Genomic DNA, 16262 nt, shown 5'->3' on the forward strand with positions numbered 1-16262 from the left:
AACTCTCATGACATACACCATGTTTTCAAAAATACTTTTTTTTAAACATAAACAAACATATTTTCATGACTACAGAAAGGTTATAGATCGAAAGCCAACTATTTTCTGCTAATAATGCCACAAAAATGAAACAGATATTTAAAAAAAAATGGTTTCCTGAGATTTTTTCACGTCCATGTCAGTAAAATGTAACTCAGTGTTTGAAGCTTGTCTTAAATAACGGACCTCTTCTATTTCGTGGAGGATTCAGTACTGCTATAACGGACTGATGCAGAAGGTGGCAGCAATGCAACAATAAGGATGCTGGCTGCCGTTAATGCCGGAGAAGAAGAAAATACCATAGAAGAAGAAGGAACTGGAAGCTCCGAAATTTTTGAGCCAAACACGTCAAATATTGTCGATACGTGACAATGTTGAGGTTTTTCCCCTCCCTGTGTTCTGTTTATTAAGAAGCCACTCTGACGAGGTGAGTTTGTGGTTTGACTTTTGGTTGGTTTTCGCTGTAAGGCAGTTCCGAGTTGTTCACATCCACACATTTGTTTATGCTAATTTAGCGTTTTTGTTTCCGCAAGTTACTTATAAATCCCACATTTACTGTATTTACTTCTCTCTTTCTATCTAAACTCTCACTTAAAACACCTCATAACGTGTATTTCCATTCATAGCGTGAGTTCTCAGCACACCAGCAGTTAGTCGGTGCCTGGAACAGTCTAATTGTTGGCAGTGTATGGTGAACATAGGTTTATTTCAGTTGAACCAGGATTCGTTTTATGTTCTTTAACGACAGCAGAACACTTTAACTTAGCACAGCTTTGCTGAAGAGGAGTTAATGCTAACCTCAGACTGAGCTGGTTTTTAAAATGCTGACATATTCTTTAAACATTTAATAACTTTTGATGTTCGAATCTCTTATTTTTGACCAGTTGTTTTCCTTCCTCTCAGTTAGTAGTAGCAGCTGGTTTAAGTTTCACTTTCTTTAATAAACAGTGGCGATACTACGCCTGTAGGGGGCTTATCTTTAAATTAAGAATATCTTACAAACAGGTTTAAGTTGACGTTTTGTTACCAGTTTGACAGAAGAACATGTATCTACAGTTACACACCTATTGGCCTCTGTGTACTTTCTTATAAAATAAAGGCTGTTGTTGGCTATTCCCTTGTTTTCACTCAGGGCTGCCACCTCTGATGTTGATTTGGAACAAATTTTACACCAAATCAGAACGTTTTAAAAATCTTATTTTCTTAGAAACATGCAGTTTCTTAGAAAATAAGATTAAAAAAAGTTCTGATTTTAGATTTAGTTGAAGGCTGTTGTGCTCTGCGCCCGAATGACGTGCTTCCGTGTACCTCGTGTCCGCACTGAAGCAGAAAAGAAAGCTTTTTCTGCTCCATCTGATTTTGGAATGGCCTCCAATCCAAATTGAAACTGTCTGGCTTGACTTCTTTGAACACCTCTGCTCCATCTTAAGAGCTTGCAAACAAAATTCTTTAGCACAATGCCCGTGTTTCTAAATTCTAATTTGTTTTAGACTATCCATTGTTACAATTTACTATTACCAAGATGATTGTATTTTTGTATGTTATTTGTTATTAATGTTCTCATTAGAGCCCGACCGATATGGATTTTTTGAGGCCGATGCCGATAACGATATTTGGATGAAAAAAATGCAGATAATCGATAAATCGGCTGATTTGCTGATAGCTGATAAATCAGACGGTTATTTTTTTTTTTTTGAATGAATAAAATGTTCTTTTTGGACCCTTAACAAAAAAGGTATGAGCTAAAAGCTGAAGCTTTGTCCTCATATTGATTAACTTTATAACAGAGAATAATTTTCAAGTTCAAAAAATGCAATTTAAGCAGAGGTATAAGCAGCTCTCAGTTGAATGGAGTCAGAGCTCCATCTATTGGACAAACAGTGCAAGGACATTTTACATTGCCGACACAAACATTATTTCATTAACTATTCTGTTTATGAGATATTAACGGCGTTCTATTGGCAAAATTTCGGCCGATAGTGAGTACTTTGAAAAGGGCTTATATCGGCCGATAATATCGTCCGGACTCTAGTTCTCATGATGATGATGATGATTTGACCATGATGACGTGTGCTGCTGCCTTTCTTGGCCAGGTCACCTTTGTAAAAGAGGTTTCGATCTCAGTGGGCTTCTATCTGGTTAAATAGACGTGGTGGTGGTTGTTGTTGTTATTGTTATTATTATATTCCAACATAACCCTGAGTTTTGAGCTTAATATTCCTATGTTACGTCCTGTACAGCTTTGACACCATGAAGTCCCTGTTTATCTCGCGGTAATCAGCGTAATCTCTTATTGGATGCCATTCGATCACAGCGGTTTGTTACCGGGCGCCATACCAAGTGGTGGAATATGGCACTGTATCAATATCCACTTGTAACATTTAAGTGAACATGATTTTTAGGCATGTCACAATTCAGTTATGATTGAGGGGGCTTCCATTTGATTATAAACTATCAGTGCATCTTTTTTTTAATACAGGATTTCTTTTTCTCACTGTGTGACTACTTGTTACTTTTTAAATCAATGTATTTGTAGTGATCTAGAGCTGTAGCTATCGATTATTTTAGCAGTTGAGTATTCTGTCGATTTATTCTGGTGATTGATTGAGTAATCGGATAAAAAGTGCTTTTGCATATTTAAACAACATTAATAGTCCAGGGTTCACCCTAAGCAATGGCACAATGTCACTGCACCATCATGCAGATTATCAAATTTAGTGTATCCCTTTCTGTTTCCTTGGGTAATTATTTATTTTTTCACTTCTTTACAAGTTTTGGGTCTTTCCCGGTGTCAGGAGCTCAGCACTCCCCTGACACCGGACCATCAATGCAGGTGGTCGGTGTCATCCTCAGTCAATCAGGCTGCACATGAACGTGAGCACAGCCTGTAAAGAACTGGGCTCAGCTTTTCCACAAAAGCCACACTGATAAATCCGCTCTGCACCCAGTCAATTAAAACCTGACTTAAAGCGCACAGAGCAGAGCGCAGCCAGCGGACCAAACCGTGTGTTACACTGCTTCACTTTAAATGTGCAGTCAGTCTATTTCAGATGATCAGCGTGGACCCTCTTTCTCTCAAAAGGCTTTATTTTTCTCAATGTGTCGCATTGGAAAGCGGTAGCTTTTCGTGCTACATTGATTAGTATTTAGATGGCTTATGTGCATGCTCTAGTCTTCTGTTTTTTTTTTTCTTTCTGGGGACACTACAGTGCCACACACATGCCTGGTATATGTACTACAACATTAAATGGAGCTTCAAAGCACAGAATTTGCCTCAAACATTTTTTGTAATTGAATTGAGTTACTTGACTAAATCGTTTCAGCCCTACAATCTAATCCACTTTATTTATATAGCACATTTAACAACAAAGATGTTCCAAAGTGCTGCACATAGAATCAAGATATTGTATTGTATCACTTCCTGTTCCGGAGCACAGCGGTGTTTTTCTGTATCTGTTAGCTGTTTAATCTGCGCAGTTAGATTGATCTAGTTATCTAGATTACGATTTGTTTCCCAGTGTAATCTTTACGTGCCTTAACTAAAGCACTCTTTCTGCTGAATCACCTCTAAATTATTTACACATTATTCACTTTGCGTGTTTTTAGGAATCCGCTAGCTTAGCGTAGCTACTAGCTCTTAGCCGATTTAGCATGGCGGCTTCTCCTGTCTCTCCCGCACTTTTCTGCTCTGGGTGTGAAATGTTTAGTTATTCCTCGGCCTCCTTTAGCAGTAACGGTACTTGTAATAAGTGTAGCTTATTCGTAGCTTTGGAGGCCAGGCTGGGCGAATTGGAGACTCGGCTCCGCACCGTGGAAAATTCTACAGCTAGCCAGGCCCCTGTAGTCGGTGCGGACCAAGGTAGCTTAGCCGCCGTTAGTTACCCCCTGGCAGATCCCGAGCAGCCGGGAAAGCAGGCTGACTGGGTGACTGTGAGGAGGAAGCGTAGTTCTAAACAGAAGCCCCGTGTACACCGCCAACCCGTTCACATCTCTAACCGTTTTTCCCCACTCGACGACACACCCGCCGAGGATCAAACTCTGGTTATTGGCGACTCTGTTTTGCGAAATGTGAAGTTAGCGACACCAGCAACCATAGTCAATTGTCTTCCGGGGGCCAGAGCAGGCGACATTGAAGGAAATTTGAAACTGCTGGCTAAGGCTAAGCGTAAATTTGGTAAGATTGTAATTCACGTCGGCAGTAATGACACCCGGTTACGCCAATCGGAGGTCACTAAAATTAACATTAAATCGGTGTGTAACTTTGCAAAAACAATGTTGGACTCTGTAGTTTTCTCTGGGCCCCTCCCCAATCAGACCGGGAGTGACATGTTTAGCCGCATGTTCTCCTTGAATTGCTGGCTGTCTGAGTGGTGTCCAAAAAATGAGGTGGGCTTCATAGATAATTGGCAAAGCTTCTGGGGAAAACCTGGTCTTGTTAGGAGAGACGGCGTCCATCCCACTTTGGATGGAGCAGCTCTCATTTCTAGAAATCTGGCCAATTTTCTTAAATCCTCCAAACCGTGACTATCCAGGGTTGGGACCAGGAAGCAGAGTTGTAGTCCTACACACCTCTCTGCAGCTTCTCTCCCCCTGCCATCCCCTCATTACCCCATCCCCGTAGAGACGGTGCCTGGTCCCAGACTACCAATAACCAGCAAAAATCTATTTAAGCATAAAAATTCAAAAAGAAAAAATAATATAGCACCTTCAACTGCACCACAGACTAAAACAGTTAAATGTGGTCTATTAAACATTAGGTCTCTCTCTTCTAAGTCCCTGTTGGTAAATGATATAATAATTGATCAACATATTGATTTATTCTGCCTTACAGAAACCTGGTTACAGCAGGATGAATATGTTAGTTTAAATGAGTCAACACCCCCGAGTCACACTAACTGTCAGAATGCTCGTAGCACGGGCCGGGGCGGAGGATTAGCAGCAATCTTCCATTCCAGCTTATTAATTAATCAAAAACCCAGACAGAGCTTTAATTCATTTGAAAGCTTGACTCTTAGTCTTGTCCATCCAAATTGGAAGTCCCAAAAAACAGTTTTATTTGTTATTATCTATCGTCCACCTGGTCGTTACTGTGAGTTTCTCTGTGAATTTTCAGACCTTTTGTCTGACTTAGTGCTTAGCTCAGATAAGATAATTATAGTGGGCGATTTTAACATCCACACAGATGCTGAGAATGACAGCCTCAACACTGCATTTTATCTATTATTAGACTCTATTGGCTTTGCTCAAAATGTAAATGAGTCCACCCACCACTTTAATCATATCTTAGATCTTGTTCTGACTTATGGTATGGAAATAGAAGACTTAACAGTATTCCCTGAAAACTCCCTTCTGTCTGATCATTTCTTAATAACATTTACATTTACTCTGATGGACTACCCAGCAGTGGGGAATAAGTTTCATTACACTAGAAGTCTTTCAGAAAGCGCTGTAACTAGGTTTAAGGATATGATTCCTTTTTTATGTTCTCTAATGCCATATACCAACACAGTGCAGAGTAGCTACCTAAACTCTGTAAGTGAGATAGAGTATCTCGTCAATAGTTTTACATCCTCATTGAAGACAACTTTGGATGCTGTAGCTCCTCTAAAAAAGAGAGCTTTAAATCAGAAGTGCCTGACTCCGTGGTGTAACTCACAAACTCGTAGCTTAAAGCAGATAACCCATAAGTTGGAGAGGAAATGGCATCTCACTAATTTAGAAGATCTTCACTTAGCCTGGAAAAAGAGTCTGTTGCTCTATAAAAAAGCCCTCCGTAAAGCTAGGACATCTTTCTACTCATCACTAATTGAAGAAAATAAGAACAACCCCAGGTTTCTTTTCAGCACTGTAGCCAGGCTGACAGAGTCAGAGCTCTATTGAGCTGAGTATTCCATTAACTTTAACTAGTAATGACTTCATGACTTTCTTTGCTAACATAATTTTAACTATTAGAGAAAAAATTACTCATAACCATCCCAAAGATGTATCGTTATCTTTGGCTGCTTTCAGTGATGCCGGTATTTGGTTAGACTCTTTCTCTCCGATTGTTCTGTCTGAGTTATTTTCATTAGTTACTTCATCCAAACCATCAACATGTTTATTAGACCCCATTCCTACCAGGCTGCTCAAGGAAGCCCTACCATTATTTAATGCTTCGATCTTAAATATGATCAATCTATCTTTATTAGCTGGCTATGTACCACAGGCTTTTAAGGTGGCAGTAATTAAACCATTACTTAAAAAGCCATCACTTGACCCAGCTATCTTAGCTAATTATAGGCCAATCTCCAACCTTCCTTTTCTCTCAAAAATTCTTGAAAGGGTAGTTGTAAAACAGCTAACTGATCATCTGCAGAGGAATGGTCTATTTGAAGAGTTTGTCAGGTTTTAGAATTCATCATAGTACAGAAACAGCATTAGTGAAGGTTACAAATGATCTTATGGCCTCGGACAGTGGACTCATCTTTGTGCTTGTTCTGTTAGACCTCAGTGCTGCTTTTGATACTGTTGACCATAAAATTTTATTACAGAGATTAGAGCATGCCATAGGTATTAAAGGCACTGCGCTGCGGTGGTTTGAATCATATTTGTCTAATAGATTACAATTTGTTCATGTAAATGGGGAATCTTATTCACAGACTAAAGTTAATTATGGAGTTCCACAAGGTTCTGTGCTAGGACCAATTTTATTCACTTTATACATGCTTCCCTTAGGCAGTATTATTAGACGGTATTGCTTAAATTTTCATTGTTACGCAGATGATACCCAGCTTTATCTATCCATGAAGCCAGAGGACACACACCAATTAGCTAAACTGCAGGATTGTCTTACAGACATAAAGACATGGATGACCTCTAATTTCCTGCTTTTAAACTCAGATAAAACTGAAGTTATTGTACTTGGCCCCACAAATCTTAGAAACATGGTGTCTAATCAGATCCTTACTCTGGATGGCATTACCCTGACCTCTAGTAATACTGTGAGAAATCTTGGAGTCATTTTTGATCAGGATTTGTCATTCAAAGCGCATATTAAACAAATATGTAGGACTGCTTTTTTGCATTTACGCAATATCTCTAAAATCAGAAAGGTCTTGTCTCAGAGTGATGCTGAAAAACTAATTCATGCATTTATTTCCTCTAGGCTGGACTATTGTAATTCATTATTATCAGGTTGTCCTAAAAGTTCCCTAAAAAGCCTTCAGTTAATTCAAAATGCTGCAGCTAGAGTACTGACGGGGACTAGGAGAGAGCATATCTCACCCATATTGGCCTCTCTTCATTGGCTTCCTGTTAATTCTAGAATAGAATTTAAAATTCTTCTTCTTACTTATAAGGTTTTGAATAATCAGGTCCCATCTTATCTTAGGGACCTCGTAGTACCATATCACCCCAATAGAGCGCTTCGCTCTCAGACTGCAGGCTTACTTGTAGTTCCTAGGGTTTGTAAGAGTAGAATGGGAGGCAGAGCCTTCAGCTTTCAGGCTCCTCTCCTGTGGAACCAGCTCCCAATTCAGATCAGGGAGACAGACACCCTCTCTACTTTTAAGATTAGGCTTAAAACTTTCCTTTTTGCTAAAGCTTATAGTTAGGGCTGGATCAGGTGACCCTGAACCATCCCTTAGTTATGCTGCTATAGACGTAGACTGCTGGGGGGTTCCCATGATGCACTGTTTCTTTCTCTTTTTGCTCTGTATGCACCACTCTGCATTTAATCATTAGTGATCGATCTCTGCTCCCCTCCACAGCATGTCTTTTTCCTGGTTCTCTCCCTCAGCCCCAACCAGTCCCAGCAGAAGACTGCCCCTCCCTGAGCCTGGTTCTGCTGGAGGTTTCTTCCTGTTAAAAGGGAGTTTTTCCTTCCCACTGTAGCCAAGTGCTTGCTCACAGGGGGTCGTTTTGACTGTTGGGGTTTTACATAATTATTGTATGGCCTTGCCTTACAATATAAAGCGCCTTGGGGCAACTGTTTGTTGTGATTCGGCGCTATATAAAAAAATTGATTGATTGATTGATTGTTAAGACCCCAATAGTCATGAAATAAATTAAAAACAAGTAAAATAACAATAAAAATAAATAAAACATGCAAAGTTAAAAAAAAAAACTAATAAAATCAACAGAAATAAATAAATTCAGCATACAAAAGATAAAACCAATAAAATCAACCTGGATAAAAAAACAGTAAAAACCAAACAATAAAATAGGACCACACAACTCACGTGGTGTTTAAAACCAGAGAATAAAAGTGGCTCTTCAGATGAGATTTAAAACACTCCGCTGTGGGGGCTGTTCGGATGTGGAGAGGCAGTGCATTCCAGAGTCTGGGACCAGCCACAGAGAAAGCCCTGTCCCCCCTGTTTTTAAGTCTCATCTTAGGCACCATGAGCTAGAAATGGCCCTCAGACCTCAGAGCACGCGCTGGAGAGTAAGTTTGTAGGAGGTCATTGATTTATTGAGGGGCCATTCCATTCAAAGCTTTAAAAACAAACAATAAAAAACTTAAAATCAATTCTAAAATTAACAGGAAGCCAGTGCAAAGATGCAAGAATTGGGGTTATGTGATCCACGCTTCCAGGCCCCTGTTAAGGCCTCGTTCAAAAATAATCAAAATGTGACATAACCATCAAAATTTAAAAGTGGTATTTTTTGTCAGTCATTGCTAGAAATTATCAGTGCACATATACTATAATGTGCTAGAGCGTAACGCTTGTGACAACAGTTGGAGGTATCTTCGTTAGTCTGCAGAAACCAGAAACAAAGAAATTCTCTCCATTAGTTCCTGGTATTATTGAACAAGTAATATAATTATTTTGTTGAAGCAGAGTAGGAGATACACAAATAAATCAAGGACTTATTCTCAGCATTACGCTTGTGACAGTTTTACCTTGCTTTAGAAACATGTTTTTTCTAGGAAATGACATTTCTACCTTTACAGAAATGTATTAGTGTGTTAGTATGAAGCACAAACAAACAAACTGACAAAATGCAAGGTTATTTCTTTAACATTCAACTTTAAATGATAATGCTAAATATCATTGTCACACAAAATTGATGAAAAAAAAAGGGTGCTATTTTTTGGGGTAAATTTCGTGCATATCTCTGGAACCGTGTGGAATTTTTCCATGAAATTTTCAGTACCTGTCAAAGAGACTATAGGCAACTCACAGATAAATCTGGATAGTGCTAAATAAAATAATGGCTTGTTCATGATGAATGCAGTGCAAATCAGCAGTTAGGCTTCATTATTTTTGAACTAGGCCTTAAAAGATGCGCTGCAGCATTCTGGACTAACTGCAGACGGGAAAGAGCTTGTTGGTTGATGCCAAAATAAAGTGCATTACAGTTGTCCGGACGACTTGAAATAAAAGAATGCACAACTTCTTCAAAAAGGTTAAAAGATAAAAATGGTTTTACCTTTGATAAAAGATGGAGATGATAAAAGCACAATTTCAAAACACCATTAATTTTTTTTTTTTTTTTTTATGTTTGTCAAATTTAAAATTGCTGTCTATGGTGATGCCAAGGCTGGTGACTTTGGGACGTACAAAATCCTTGAGAGGTCCCAAATCAGCGAGGGCACTTCCAAACAACATAACCTCTGTCTTGCCCTTATTACGTTTTAAAAAATTCTGTGATAACCAAGACTTGATGTCACAGACAGTCGAGTAGGGGTGTCAGGGGCAAAGGCTGTTTTTAGCGATAGGCATGTAGATTTGACAGTCATCAGCATAAAAATGTTAGGCCATGTTTTTTAAAAATCTCTGAGTGGGAGGAGATATAGAGCAAAGAGGATGAGTCCCAGGATAGAACCCTGGGGGACTCCACACTGAAGAGGGGCTAAAGACGAGGTGGAGTCCCCCAGCCTGACGGAGAAAGACCTCTCCGACAGGTAGGACCTAAACCACTCTAGAACAGTCCCCCTGACACCCACACAGTCTCTCAGGCAGTCTGAATGAATTGTGTGGTCGACTGTGTCAAAAGCTGCAGTGAGGTCTAAAAGCACTAAAATGGCTGAACTGCCAGAATCAGTTGTTAAAAGGACATCATTAAGAACCTTTAAAAGTGCAGACTCGGTACTGTGAAATGCTTTGTACCCCGATTGAAATGGATCCAATGTGCCATTTTTATCTAAAAAAGGCTGCAATTGTGCAAAGACACATTTCTCTAAAATTGTCAACACAAGCGGTAACTTGGAGATAGATGGATAATTTGAAGAAGCCGTGGGATCCAAACTAGGTTTTTTTGATCAGTAACTCCACAATAGCTTTTTTTTTTTTTTTTTTTTTTTTTTTTTTACAAAAAGAAGGCACAATTCCACAAGACAGACTACTATTAATAATTTCTCTGACAAAAGAGCCAATGGTGTCCCAAACCTCCTTTAAAAAAAAAAAAAAGCGAGGGGGGACTGGGTCAGTGGAACAGGAATCAATCAATTCAATCAATTTTATTTATATAGCGCCAAATCACAACAAACAGTTGCCCCAAGGCGCTTTATATTGTAAGGCAAGGCCATACAATAATTACGTAAAAACCCCAACGGTCAAAACGACTCCCTGTGAGCAAGAACTTGGCGACAGTGGGAAGGGAAAAACTCCCTTTTAACAGGAAGAAACCTCCAGCAGAACCAGGCTCAGGGAGGGGCAGTCTTCTGCAGGGACTGGTTGGGGCTGAGGGAGAGAACCAGGAAAAAGACATGCTGTGGAGGGGAGCAGAGATCAATCACTAATGATTAAATGCAGAGTGGTGCATACAGAGCAAAAAGAGAAAGAAACACTCAGTGCATCATGGGAACCCCCCAGCAGTCTAAGTCTATAGCAGCATAACTAAGGGATGGTTCAGGGTCACCTGCTCCAGCCCTAACTATAAGCTTTAGCAAAAAGGAAAGTTTTAAGCCTAATCTTAAAAGTAGAGAGGGTGTCTGTCTCCCTGATCCGAATTGGGAGCTGGTTCCACAGGAGAGGAGCCTGAAAGCTGAAGGCTCTGCCTCCCATTCTACTCTTACAAACCCTAGGAACTACAAGTAAGCCTGCAGTCTGAGAGCGAAGCGCTCTATTGGGGTGATATGGTACTATGAGGTCCCTAAGATAAGATGGGACCTGATTATTCAAAACCTTATAAGTAAGAAGAAGAATTTTAAATTCTATTCTAGAATTAACAGGAAGCCAATGAAGAGAGGCCAATATGAGATATGCTGTCTCCTTCTAGTCCCCGTCAGTACTCTAGCTGCAGCATTTTGAATTAACTGAAGGCTTTTCAGGGAACTTTTAGGACAACCTGATGATAATGAATTACAATAGTCCAGCCTAGAGGAAATAAATGCATGAATTAGTTTTTCAGCATCACTCTGAGACAAGACCTTTCTAATTTTAGAGATATTGCGTAAATGCAAAAAAGCAGTCCTACATATTTGTTTAATATGCGCTTTGAATGACATATCCTGATCAAAAATGACTCCAAGATTTCTCACAGTATTACTATCAATCAATCAATCAATTTTATTTATATAGCGCCAAATCACAACAAACAGTTGCCCCAAGGTGCTTTATATTGTAAGGCAAGGCCATACAATAATTACGTAAAAACCCCAATGGTCAAAACGACCCCCTGTGAGCAAGCACTTGGTGACAGTGGGAAGGAAAAACTCCCTTTTAACAGGAAGAAACCTCCAGCAGAACCAGGCTCAGGGAGGGGCAGTCTTCCGCTGGGACTGGTTGGGGCTGAGGGAGAGAACCAGGAAAAAGACATGCTGTGGAGGGGAGCAGAGATCAATCACTAATGATTAAATGCAGAGTGGTGCATACAGAGCAAAAAGAGAAAGAAACACTCAGTGCATCATGGGAACCCCCCAGCAGTCTAAGTCTATAGCAGCATAACTAAGGGATGGTTCAGGGTCACCTGATCCAGCCCTAACTATAAGCTTTAGCAAAAAGGAAAGTTTTAAGCCTAATCTTAAAAGTAGAGAGGGTGTCTGTCTCCCTGATCCGAATTGGGAGCTGGTTCCACAGGAGAGGAGCCTGAAAGCTGAAGGCTCTGCCTCCCATTCTACTCTTACAAACCCTAGGAACGACAAGTAAGCCTGCAGTCTGAGAGCGAAGCACTCTATTGGGGTGATATGGTACTATGAGGTCCCTAAGATAAGAAGGGACCTGATTATTCAAAACCTTATAAGTAAGAAGAAGAATTTTAAATTCTATTCTAGAATTAACAGGAAGCCAATGAAGAGAGGCCAACATGGGTGAGATATGCTCTCTCCTTCTAGTCCCCGTCAGTACTCTAGCTGCAGCATTTTGAATTAACTGAAGGCTTTTCAGGGAACTTTTAGGACAACCTGATAATAATGAATTACAATAGTCCAGCCTAGAGGAAATAAATGCATGAATTAGTTTTTCAGCATCACTCTGAGACAAGACCTTTCTAATTTTAGAGATATTGCGTAAATGCAAAAAAGCAGTCTTACATATTTGTTTAATATGCGCTTTGAATGACATATCCTGATCAAAAATGACTCCAAGATTTCTCACAGGGGCCAAGTACAATAACTTCAGTTTTATCTGAGTTTAAAAGCAGGAAATTAGAGCTCATCCATGTCTTTATGTCTGTAAGACAATCCTGCAGTTTAGCTAATTGGTGTGTGTCCTCTGGCTTCATGGATAGATAAAGCTGGGTATCATCTGCGTAACAATGAAAATTTAAGCAATGCCGTCTAATAATACTGCCTAAGGGAAGCATGTATAAAGTGAATAAAATTGGTCCTAGCACAGAACCTTGTGGAACTCCATAATTAAGCTTAGTCTGTGAAGAACATAAAGAAGGAATCATATCCTTAAACCTAGTTACAGTGCTTTCTGAAAGACTTCTAGTGTAATGAAACTTATTCCCCACTGCTGGGTAGTCCATCAGAGTAAATGTAAATGTTATTAAGAAATGATCAGACAGAAGGGAGTTTTCAGGGAATACTGTTAAGTCTTCAGTTTCCATACCATAAGTCAGAACAAGATCTAAGATATGATTAAAGTGGTGGGTGGACTCATTTACATTTTGAGCAAAGCCAATTGAGTCTAATAATAGATTAAATGCAGTGTTGAGGCTGTCATTCTCAGCATCTGTGTGGATGTTAAAATCGCCCACTATAATTATCTGAGCTAAGCACTAAGTCAGACAAAAGGTCTGAAAATTCAGAGAAACTCACAGTAACGACCAGGTGGACGATAGATAATAACAAATAAAACTCGTTTTTGGGACTTCCAATTTGGATGGACAAGACTAATAGTCAAGCTTTCAAATGAATTAAAGCTCTGTCTGGGTTTTTGATTAATTAATAAGCTGGAATGGAAGATTGCTGATAATCCTCCGCCTCGGCCCGTGCTACGAGCATTCTGGCAGTTAGTGTGACTCGGGGATGTTGACTCATTTAAACTAACATATTCATCCTGCTGTAACCAGGGTTCTGTAAGGCAGAATAAATCAATATGTTGATCAATTATTATATCATTTACTAACAGGGACTTAGAAGAGAGAGACCTAATGTTTAATAGACCACATTTAACTGTTTTAGTCTGTGGTGCAGTTGAAGGTGCTATGTTATTTTTTCTTTTTGAATTTTTATGCTTAAATAGATTTTTGCTGGTTATTGGTGGTCTGGGAGCAGGAACCGTCTCTACGGGGATGGGGTAATGAGGGGATGGCAGGGGGAGAGAAGCTGCAGAGAGGTGTGTAAGACTACAACTCTGCTTCCTGGTCCCAACCCTGGATAGTCATGGTTTGGAGGATTTAAGAAAATTGGCCAGATTTCTAGAAATGAGAGCTGCTCCATCCAAAGTGGGATGGATGCCGTCTCTCCTAACAAGACCAGGTTTTCCCCAGAAGCTTTGCCAATTATCTATGAAGCCCACCTCATTTTTTGGACACCACTCAGACAGCCAGCAATTCAAGGAAAACATGCGGCTAAACATGTCACTCCCGGTCTGATTGGGGAGGGGCCCAGAGAAAACTACAGAGTCCGACATTGTTTTTGCAAAGTTACACACCGATTCAATGTTAATTTTAGTGACCTCCGATTGGCTTAACCGGGTGTCATTACTGCCGACATGAATTACAATCTTACCAAATTTACGCGTAGCCTTAGCCAGCAGTTTCAAATTTCCTTCAATGTCGCCTGCTCTGGCCCCCGGAAGACAATTGACTATGGTTGCTGGTGTCGCTAACTTCACATTTCTCAAAACAGAGTCGCCAATAACCAGAGTTTGTTCCTCGGCGGGTGTGTCGCCGAGTCGGGAAAAACGGTTAGAAATGTGAACGGGTTGGCGGTGTACACGGGGCTTCTGTTTAGGACTACGCTTCCTCCTCACAGTCACCCAGTCGGCCTGCTTTCCCGGCTGCTCGGGATCTGCCAGAGGGAAACTAACGGCGGCTAAGCTACCTTGGTCCGCACCGACTACAGGGGCCTGGCTAGCTGTAGAATTTTCCACGGTGCGGAGCCGAGTCTCCAATTCGCCCAGCCTGGCCTCCAAAGCTACGAATAAGCTACACTTATTACAAGTACCATTACTGCTAAAGGAGGCCGAGGAATAACTAAACATTTCACACCCAGAGCAGAAAAGTGGGGGAGAGACAGGAGAAGCCACCATGCTAAACCGGCTAAGAGCTAGTAGCTGCGCTAAGCTAGCGGATTCCTAAAAACACACAAAGTGAATAATGTGTAAATAATTTAGAGGTGATTCAGCAGAGGGAGTGCTTTAGTTAAGGCACGTGAAGATTACACTGTGAAACAAATCATTATCTAGGTAACTAGATCAATCTAACTGCGCAGATTAAACAGCTAACAGATACAGAAAAACACCGCTGTGCTACGGAACAGGAAGTGATACAATACCGCAGTGAGAGCCAACCACCAGTAGAGGCAAGCAAGAGCAAGGCAAGCAATCGGTACTGTTCCAGGAAGAGGGTTTTAGTTTACAATGGTGACAGAACACAGCTCTGTGGAGCCCCTGTGGAAGAAAAAGCTTGAGATGTAGCCTAAAATTCAGGAATCTTTGGGCCAGGGGGAGATGTTGTATTTAGCCAGGCGAAGACTTGCAGGAAAGTGATTTGGTCTCGTGTGTTCGCGTAGGTCCCCAATAGTGTTTTCACTGATGCCAGCATTATGCACGTGACCCAGATGTTTGGCCATCTCAGAGACATTGACAACTAAACAACAAAAGTGTACATTCTGCTCTCTCACATGAGTGAAAGATGAGTAGTTATTTGTATGGTGAAAACTCTGAAGTCTGAAAATTTAAGTGTGGAAAAAGTCTGAAATTTTGACATAGAAAGTGTGTAGGACCCTGCAGGCTGTGTGAGCGTGCAGCTACAGCGGGAGCTACAGGCTCTCTGCAAGGCAGTTTTTAAGTCATTTTTTTTAATATTAGGCTGTATGAGCCAGAGCAGTGGTATTTCTACCACTCACACTGTGATTTTTACCACAAGTGCATCAAAATGAACACGGTTAGCACTTTTAAAATCGTTACCATGACACAAAATCACACTTAGGTGAACTTTGCAATCGGTCTGCGGGAACCAGTCTGTACGGACCACAGGTCAACTGTGATCCAGTACACCACTACCACTGTCAGAATAATTAAAACAGGAATACATGTTCTGATAATTGCAGACCTTTCTGTGCAAGTGCATGAATGCGATGGTGGAAAAGTGCGTAAAGTCCAGTAACTCTGCTGTTTGTCTCCTTCAGTTCCAGTGAAGTGAGAAGATGAGCATCTCCAGGCAGAGAGCAAGAGAGCTTGTGGCCAGTTATGATCTCACGTTGGAGCGGCAGATTGTGGAAGGAGGCTCCCCCCTCGTGTGTAAGGATGAAAACCTGCGGGCGCAGGTGCAGGCGTTGCTGAAGGACGGGGATGCCCAGGATGGCCACTGCCTAGGTTTGGATCCGCTGCAGGTGATGGAGAAGTCACTCAAAGCTGAAGCAACAAAGACAGCGTCCTGTGGAGGAGGAGCCAGAGGTGGTCTGCGAGGGCTGGCTAAAGCTTTTGAAGTCCTGGAACAAGCAGCCCTAAACTTGTACCTCGGACCCTGGAGGGAGGAGTACAAATTTGTGAAGGTTGGTTTATAAAAGAATATGAAGTGGGTACTTCTAGAGGAAAATGTCCCATTAAATTTCAGTACTAAGAAAGTAGTAAGGGGTCATTGTCCTTATCATTGTAAGGTCTTCATTGTTATTGTTGTTCGAC

At 40.8% G+C, this 16262-nt stretch overlaps 1 protein-coding gene across 1 annotated transcript in view; it reads left to right on the forward strand.

Moving 5' to 3' along the window:
- The first annotated feature begins 327 nt into the window (after positions 1–327).
- The window catches only part of spata2l (spermatogenesis associated 2-like), a 51978-nt gene continuing 36043 nt past the window's right edge, over positions 328–16262 (forward strand). Inside the window, exons 1-2 of the mRNA XM_034175671.1 lie at positions 328–466; positions 15767–16132. Coding sequence (XP_034031562.1) covers positions 15785–16132 — 348 coding nt within the window. The 5' untranslated portion in view covers positions 328–466; positions 15767–15784. The remainder of the gene's footprint in view (positions 467–15766; positions 16133–16262) is intronic.

The sequence above is a fragment of the Thalassophryne amazonica genome, chromosome 8 (assembly GCF_902500255.1).
Source record: "Thalassophryne amazonica chromosome 8, fThaAma1.1, whole genome shotgun sequence".
NCBI lineage: Eukaryota > Metazoa > Chordata > Actinopteri > Batrachoidiformes > Batrachoididae > Thalassophryne > Thalassophryne amazonica.